Source organism: Perca flavescens, chromosome 2, assembly GCF_004354835.1.
Source record: "Perca flavescens isolate YP-PL-M2 chromosome 2, PFLA_1.0, whole genome shotgun sequence".
In the NCBI taxonomy this organism is placed as follows: domain Eukaryota; kingdom Metazoa; phylum Chordata; class Actinopteri; order Perciformes; family Percidae; genus Perca; species Perca flavescens.
The window spans coordinates 32,403,192-32,411,571 of NC_041332.1; the positions used below are offsets into that span (position 1 = coordinate 32,403,192).

The 8,380-nt window shown below is 43.2% G+C and overlaps 2 protein-coding genes across 2 annotated transcripts; one reads left to right on the forward strand and one right to left on the reverse strand.

Moving 5' to 3' along the window:
* The first annotated feature begins 476 nt into the window (after positions 1-476).
* Positions 477-2,514, forward strand: LOC114548253 (transcription factor jun-B). Its single transcript, XM_028568097.1, has one exon. It carries the CDS (start codon positions 1,174-1,176, stop codon positions 2,188-2,190), a length of 1,017 nt encoding a protein of 338 aa, XP_028423898.1. The 5' UTR covers positions 477-1,173; the 3' UTR covers positions 2,191-2,514.
* Positions 2,515-3,660: 1,146 nt separating this feature from the next.
* prdx2 (peroxiredoxin 2) lies at positions 3,661-7,777 on the reverse strand. The gene is made up of 6 exons (XM_028568107.1): positions 7,670-7,777; positions 6,539-6,659; positions 6,140-6,293; positions 5,090-5,212; positions 4,589-4,719; positions 3,661-4,052 (listed from the first exon to the last, which is right to left on the reverse strand). Exons 2-6 carry the CDS (start codon positions 6,639-6,641, stop codon positions 3,970-3,972), a joined length of 594 nt encoding a protein of 197 aa, XP_028423908.1. The 5' UTR covers positions 6,642-6,659; positions 7,670-7,777; the 3' UTR covers positions 3,661-3,969.
* Between the last annotated feature and the right edge of the window lie 603 nt (positions 7,778-8,380).

An 8,380-nucleotide genomic window follows, 5' to 3' on the forward strand; every position in this document is an offset into this window, starting at 1 on the left:
TTATGAGTAGCTTATCTGTTTCCATCGCTGAGTAGAATTAGGCTTCTGCTTATTTTAAATAATAATAAAAATAATAATAATAATAATAATAATAATAATAATAATAATAATACTTTAAATATTGTTTCACACGAGTAGCCTACAGTTCTGTCTGGTACCGAGCATATGTCTTCCTTTGCCAGACACCTATTATGCTCCATGCATTTTTGAAGGCTTCACGCCCAAGAGTTTACGGCACTTACCCATCCTCTCTCTGCCTGCGGGTCGAAGGAGGGCAGCGGTGCGCCTACTCCTCCTCCTCCTCCTCCTCCTCCTCCTCGTACCACATCCCGGAGATCTGGAGGCGCGCCAGGATGGGATTGGCTTCCCGCTCCTGTCAGGGAGGAACTGGTGCGCCAGGATACCCATATATGGACTGTCCGATATCAGTTTTGGATCGCATGACTCAGCAACAGACTATATATCCTTAGGATTGGTGCTGTTGAGAACGAAAAAAAAAGACGGTTGGAGTGTTTTAGGAGTCCTGTAGGCTACGCTTGGAAAAGGTCCGTTGTGTATTTTTGGATGGCTTTGAGCTGTGAGACACAATGACACGGACTTGTTAATAAATGCTAATGAGTGTGGATGTTCACTTGAGGTAGCCTATTTTACGTTTTTAGCTGGGTTGAGTTTCCCCTACGCCGAATAGGCCTCATCTTGTTTACAGTCCTTGTTCCTGGCAACAACGTCATCAAGTGTGTGACATCCATACAGGAGGCGGGGACAAGAGGAAACAACCAATCAGCGGGCTGGTTGGAGCGCTTGTGGTGCCGGATGATTTAAGTACAGCGGAGCGCGACGGCCGCCTGTCAGTAAAGAGGAAAGGACAGAAGCGGAGCTCCGATTCAGAGCAGAAAAAGACTTCCCCTACACACGAGTGGAATCAAAACATCTGAATTAGTCACTGGACTCCGCTTTGAATTCAACTAAAGGTACAAATCGACGACTTGGTACAGTACAGTTCCACTATTTTTGGAAGTTTTGCTGTGTTTTTAGCTTGGTCTTCAGTAGGCTATAATAGGCTAATACAGCGGGACTTTGTGCTGGAGATTGAATCAATTGGGACACTAAAGCCTCGGTGTCCAAGCAGCACCTTTGCAGCGCACTCTTGTATTTGACTGTCTGATTTGAAATATGTCCACAATAATGGAACAGCCTTTTTATGACGACTCGTTTCTCTCTGCTTATGGCCATCCAGGCGCAGCCCTGCCAGACTACAAGCCGCTAAAGCAGAATATGAACTTGAACTTCTCCGATTCATATCGGAACTCAAACTTCAAGTCCCAGCACCTGCGCGCCGACAGTGATTTCTATTCGGTCGGGACGGCGGACGTGGGCTCACTGAAGCTCGCCTCTCCGGAACTGGAGCGACTGATCATCCAGAACAGCAACGGGGTCATCACTACAACACCGACACCTGCCCAGTACCTTTTCAACCGCGGGATCACAGAGGAGCAGGAAGGCTTTGCTGACGGTTTTGTGAAAGCGCTGGACGACCTACACAAGATGAACCAGATGGCTCCTCCAAATGTGTCCATCGGTGGCGTTGCCTGTGGCGTTCCCGGTGGTGTTGTCTGCTCGGCTCCGGCCTCGGTGTTCGGCTCATCCATGCAGTCCGAAGCGCTCGAGTACACCACCCTGGGAAGCTGCAGCACGAACCCCAGTCTGTCCTCTGCAGCTGGTGCCAGCTACCCCTCCACTACTATCAGCTACCTGCCGCACCACCAGTACCACCAGCATCCCCAGGCCATTGCGCACGGATCTCACCATTTTCAGCACTCCCTGGCCAGTGCGGGCATCCACTCGCAGCGGTTCGGCGGATTGAAAGAGGAGCCTCAGACAGTCCCAGACATGCTGAGCAGCGACGGGTCTCCGCCGATGTCCCCCATCGATTTGGAGAACCAGGACCGGATGAAAGCGGAGCGCAAGAAACTGAGGAACCGGCTCGCAGCATCCAAGTGTCGAAGGCGCAAGCTGGAGCGCATTTCTCGTCTGGAGGACAAGGTGAAAGTTCTGAAAACAGACAACGCCGGACTGTCAAACACGGCTTCTGTACTGCGGGAGCAGGTGGCCCAACTCAAACAGAAAGTCATGACACATGTGAGCAGTGGCTGCCAGCTCATGTTAGCGCCCAAAGTGAAGTCCTATTGAAGAAACAATAATGCACTTTTAAAAACACTGGACAATAACTGCACTGACAATGAACAATGATACATTGTTTGAGGACTGGACCATTCTGGTTTCCGTGGCTGAAAGAGAAGCAGCAGAAACCATAAGACTACAACACTTCGGGCATTTTTGAATAAGTTTTTAAAAGTGTCGTCTTGGCTTTGCCTGTTTACATTTTACTTTAATTGCGATCTATGATTCATTCTCATGTAAGTTATTTGTTTGTCAGGTTGAGCCTGATGAGCCTGTTTTTTTTTTTTTTTTTACTTGTACAGTATATATTTAAGTAAATGAAAATATGAACCTAAGAAATGTGTGGTGTTGTTTCCTGTTGAGGTTATGTGTATTTAAAACGGCCATCTTCATGGGCTACTACGACAATTCTCGTTAACACAACCACACGGTTGTCAATGATCTCTTCTGGTCAGCAGTTCAGTTTACAACAGCAGCGTAGGATTGTTTCCCTATTGACGTATACGTCAGTCCATATATGGTCAATTTTGCTTGCAAACGTCACACAACGAGAAGGTTTCCGGGAACTCCCTCCTACATTGCCCGTCAGAAATGCAGCGCTCTCCCCTTCACACCACAAGGTGTGTGCGTGTGTTAATGAAGAGGTTTGTCAATGAGTGGTTTATTCGAGTTAAGGGAGTTTCCCATTCTGCTTTCAATTTCCCAAAACAAGTCGCGAGAGCACTAGTTTATGGAAAATAGTTGAAAAGGTTCCACACAAACATGTTGAATAGAATTTCTCTCCGATTGTTAAGAGCTAGCTTGAAATTACAAGAAGTAGTGTCAACAAAAGCTGGCAAAAATACATGTTGGGGAGTAGAGGTGACATTATATGTAGTAGGAGCCACACCACACTGACATTACCAAATAACCAATGTAAACTATGACATCAATATTTTATCTGAAGAGATATACATGATACATTGTTTTTTACTTCAGTAAATCAAATGCTGTGGTTACAGAGATCAATGAGAGACAATGTATTGTCAATACACTGGAAATTCCAGTGGGACGGTTTTTTTTTTTTTTTTTTTTTTTTAATTCCAGTGGGATACATCCTCAAACCGTAAGAATTGTCAGGAGTCGGGAAAGTCATGCGGGTCTGTTAACTCATATCCAACAACCCAATCTTTCCCAATAAGCCACAAAACCAGTTTGTTGTGCTGAGTCAGCCATCACAATAACTCCAGCATTAACCAAGACTTTAGAGCCTTGTGACGTGATCAGATCCTCAGCTGGGCACACGGCTGATACATTAAATTAATCTCAAAAATGACTGTTGGCATAAAACTTCTAAATTAGAAAGTCACCAACTAGTAGGCACCAAGAACAGATTCAGGAAGATGTAGGGCACCACCAAGAGGTCAACACGGGGAATGACTTCCACAATATATTTTACAGCATCCTGCTGCATTTGTCAAACAACAAAAAAACACTTAGTCACAAATTCCACACTGGTTTAATAAAGATGGTAGCAAATTATTAAATTTACAGCAAGGAAAAATACTTTTTTTCTGAAAAGGGAACAAAACAACTATAGTTTCAGTGCTTGAGACTATGAGGTCGCCCCACCAATTGTACACTGGACGTACAAAGATTAAGATTTGCAACAAAAGATTTATCTAACAACTTTCGGAACGTTGTTGGGTTTAACACATAAGATTGGACGCCATGAGATACTGCTTCACAGGGACACCTCACCCGAAGGCAAGTGCTTCAGTTAGGAAATTGGGTAGAAGACCTTCACATTTACTGCTTGGAGAAGTATTCTTTGCTCTTGTCGACATCAGGGACGATGGTGTCGCTTCCAGGTTTCCAGCCAGCAGGGCACACTGTGGGGGGGAGGCGGGGGGGGGGGAGCAGGGACAAAGTTTACCACGAGGCATAACTAAGAGACATTGAACTTTGCATACCTTTCCACACACTACACCCTTCAAGTCAGTTTACAGCTTTAGGCAACCTCATTTAAAAAAAAATTTAAAAAAAAAAAAAAAAAAAAATGTTCAAACTTTTTACATGCTAGCTGTAAGATGTGCAATCAAGAAAAATCACGGATGAAAATGCCAACAATAAAAAATAAAGCACAACGCGATAACAAATCTGTGGCAGATGAACCACTTTGGCTTTCAACCAACACCTAACTTCATAACCTGTTTATCACACTTAAAAAAAAAGAAAAAAAGGGAAGGGCAGTTGCTTATTAAATTACTTGGAGCTGATGCTAAGGGCACCAACATAAATGCATTAAATTACAAATGACTGATTTGGAGTTTCCTGTACAGAGACCTGTAACAAAAAAACAGCGACAAAACTATGCATGCAATAGTGCAAGGGTTATATTCAACTGAAGCAAGGGGATGTTACTCACCCTCTCCATGTTTGTCAGTGTGCTGGAAGGCCTGGACCAGGCGCAGGGTCTCATCCACGGAGCGACCCACAGGCAAGTCATTGATGGTGATCTGCCTCAAGATGCCCTTGTCGTCAATCACAAACAGACCCCTGAGAGGCACAAAGTAAGGTTAAAGTAGTGCACGACTGACATTTCTTTACATTGGTAACTTGTGTCCCAAGTGCAAGTAACTTGCACAAGCACGCATGGCATACTGGCCAAGGTGGATGTGCATGGGTTAATGCTCTCGTGAAAGACACAAATAAGTACATTGGGATGCTGAAATGCATTCTGGTACTCCAAAGCAAAACGTTTAATATCCGAGAACAATCATTACACCTGCATTCTTCAGTATCTCTGTGTCCTCGGTGCTTAAGTCATTGGAGTCGTCATGGTACAGGAGTTGGTGCTCCAGCTGCACAGTGGCTACTGGCCTTTCATTTAAAAACGTATTCCAATCACACAACCTGTCTGCCTCACCTGTACGCGATGCCGTCGTCCTCTTTCAGCACGCCGTAGTCTCTGGAGATGGTCTTGGTGAGGTCCGCCACAAGGGGGATTTTCATGGTACCCAGACCTCCCTGCTTCCTTGGTGTGTTGATCCTGCAGGGGAAAAACAGAATAATCAAAAACCCATTTATAGACCACCAACCTGACTAGACAGCATTACTTTCACTGAAAGAGCATCTTGTGGTATTTTACACAATTGTAGTTATAAAACTAAGGTTACGTTACAAACAGAGGACAAAGTAGTCTTCAAAAGTGTGGAATGCTTCCAAGACTTCAAGCAAAATACATAAATGTGTATACATACACACTATCTATCTATTTTTTTTTTTTTTTTTTTATTGATGCTATCAATAAGTGATGCTTCCTTACAACCTATTAAGACAAGACATCAGAAGGCAGTCCACACTGGGGCAACATTTCCACAAAATCTGACCAAAATCGAACAACATATTTAAACTCCAAAACAATTTAATAAGCCCAATTTCCTCACTTTTCTTATTCCCTTTCAGTTAGTGCAGTTTGACTCAGAGACCGTTGCCTCAAAACTTATCAGGACTACGCAGAGAAGCACAGTGACGGAGCTGAACTGATAAACTGGGTGGGTGTTACTCCAGACCGTCACTATTGACGGAGTCATTAGAAACTGCCAATTAGGGATGTCCTGATCTTAGTTATTTACCATTCAATAAACACAATCCTGATCAAATATCCAAACTTTTTAACACCAACTACAGCTTTCATTCAATGGATTCCGTGTGTGTTTTTTTTGTATCCAATAGCTTTTTTTTTTTTTTTCCCCCCAAAAACAGTAGTACATAAGGCACAGTTCACCTGCAAAATGATGATTGGACTACAAGCAAAGAAAACTTTTGTTAAAGCAGCTCTGCTTAATCCATTTGACACGTGTTGGCTGCGTGGAGGTTATTTCAAAACAGTTGTGGCTGTTTCTCCTGCATACCATCACATGGATTACAGTGAAACTCAAGCCACGATTTCCCTTCAGTTAGCAGGAATTCTCACCATGCCAAGTGACTGAAGTGAGAGTCCACGGAGCAGCCGATAACCTCGCAGCCAATACGGCGGAAATCCTCTGCCCTGTCGCTGAAAGCCACGATCTCAGTGGGACACACAAACGTGAAGTCCAGGGGGTAGAAGAAGAAGACAACATACTTCCCTGAAAAGCACAGAAGGAAAAGATGGGCCAATTCCAATCAACCCATATTAGATAGAACATCAAATCTAAAAGTAAATAGATAGTGAAGAAAACTGGGCTTAAATGTACTGCAAATACAAAGTTTTTGACGAGAGTAAACTCCTCAGAGATAGTTTACAAAATGTGCAAACACTTCAACTACTAGTGGTGTACACATGTATAAAAAAAAAAAAAAAAAAAAAAAAAAAAAAACCCCACTAAGCTACCTTTGTAGTCTGAGAGCTGGATGTCCTTGAACTGCCCATCCACTACAGCTGTGGCTTTGAAGTTTGGGGCAGGCTTGCCAATCTGAGCATTTCCAGACGACATGGTGGTTATGGGGAATGACTGAGGAAGAGATGGCACATATAGTTAACAGAAAATTCCTGAAACTCAAAAACCGTCATAGATCAATTCAGCTGGGTGGAGTTCTGATAGCAGCAACATCCTCAACCCTATTCAAATAGCCTAAACAAACAGGACACTTTGACTAAATAGACCAAGTGCCCGAGGGGCTTAACCAGACACCCGGGTTCTGCAGCTCTTTGATATTTGGTGCACAGCTCAAAAGCGTATTCCGTTTGGAAAACCAAGTAAAGTCACATGCAAGTCATGCTCAGGCCACAGGGAACAATAGCCTATTAGGAAGCTTACATAACCATGATAAGCAGAAAGCGATGATAATAATTATTTGATAGGTCTATTTATAAGAGGGGTGTACATGTGATGTTTTTATCAAGTTTTATCGTTTGCAGTTATATAGAAATGCAGAATAATTACTTTACACACTAAGTATTGATCCAACCAGGCCTTCACAGCAGCCATGAGGTACTAATTCCTTTAAATATCTACAGTTTGGTGGTAACTAAAACTAACGTTACAACGAGTGCATATAAACCAATTATTTGACTGCCCTTGTCATAATTCAAAACTAGATAAAAGCTAACAACCCCTTGTCGTCTTCAATGATGTATAGCTATATACGCCAGTAGCAGACACTGCCTGATCAAAGTTCAGCACTGTAGGTGAAAGCTTTACAATTACAATGAGTTTGTCAAATGACGTGGTGGCAACTAACGTTAATGTTGAACAAAGCGATGGGACATTGGCCAGTCTCTCCTGCAAGCTGCAGCACAGGGACAAAGAAAGAGCCAGAAACAGGCCCACATACTTAAGAAGAAGGGGAGCAACTGAACCGCACTGCCTGGTTAGCTTAACGTTAGCTTTATGTAGTAACGTTACACCGGTGGGTTTTTTGCATTCTCTCTCCGAACAGGTGCTGCTCTGCTCGAGCTGTGCAGACACAATAGGAACTTTTAACAGTAAAGAGTCAAACAAATGCACAATTTGCGACTCACCTGTCTTTGTGTAAAGCCGAGTAGAAGTTGGCAGAGCGGAGGTCTGTTGCTGGCAGGAGGAGCGCACTCAAAGGAGGGACGGTTGAGTGCAAGAAGTAGGCAGGGCCAGCTGTGGCCTCCGGAAGTGAAATAACCATTTTCAAACTAAAGGCTAATAGAGTATCTGTGTGCACAGTGCAGGTGAACCATATTACTGTTTTTATTCAGACTTGAATTGCGTAGGCCTACATTAACTTCAAACTTCATAACTTGGGACATTGATCTCCATAAACCTGGCAGTGGTGAAAGGCAGTCGTGTCAGAAATACACTGGGATTTTACTGAAGAGGAACACCACCTAAACTAAGAATTCCAATATGTTATTTCCATAGACTAGGGCAATTCAATCAATATTTTGGAACATGATCTCTCTTAAAGGTCCCATGACATGGTGCTCTTTCAATGCTTTTATATAGACCTTAGTGGTCCCCTAATACTGTATCTGAAGTCTCTTTTATATAGACCTTATAGTGGTGCCCTAATACTGTATTTGAAGTCTCTTTTATATAGACCTTAGTGGTCCCCTAATACTGTATCTGAAGTCTCTTTTATATAGACCTTAGTGGTCCCCTAATACTGTATCTGAAGTCTCTTTTATATAGACCTTAGTGGTCCCCTAATACTGTATCTGAAGTCTCTTTTATATAGACCTTAGTGGTCCCCTAATACTGTA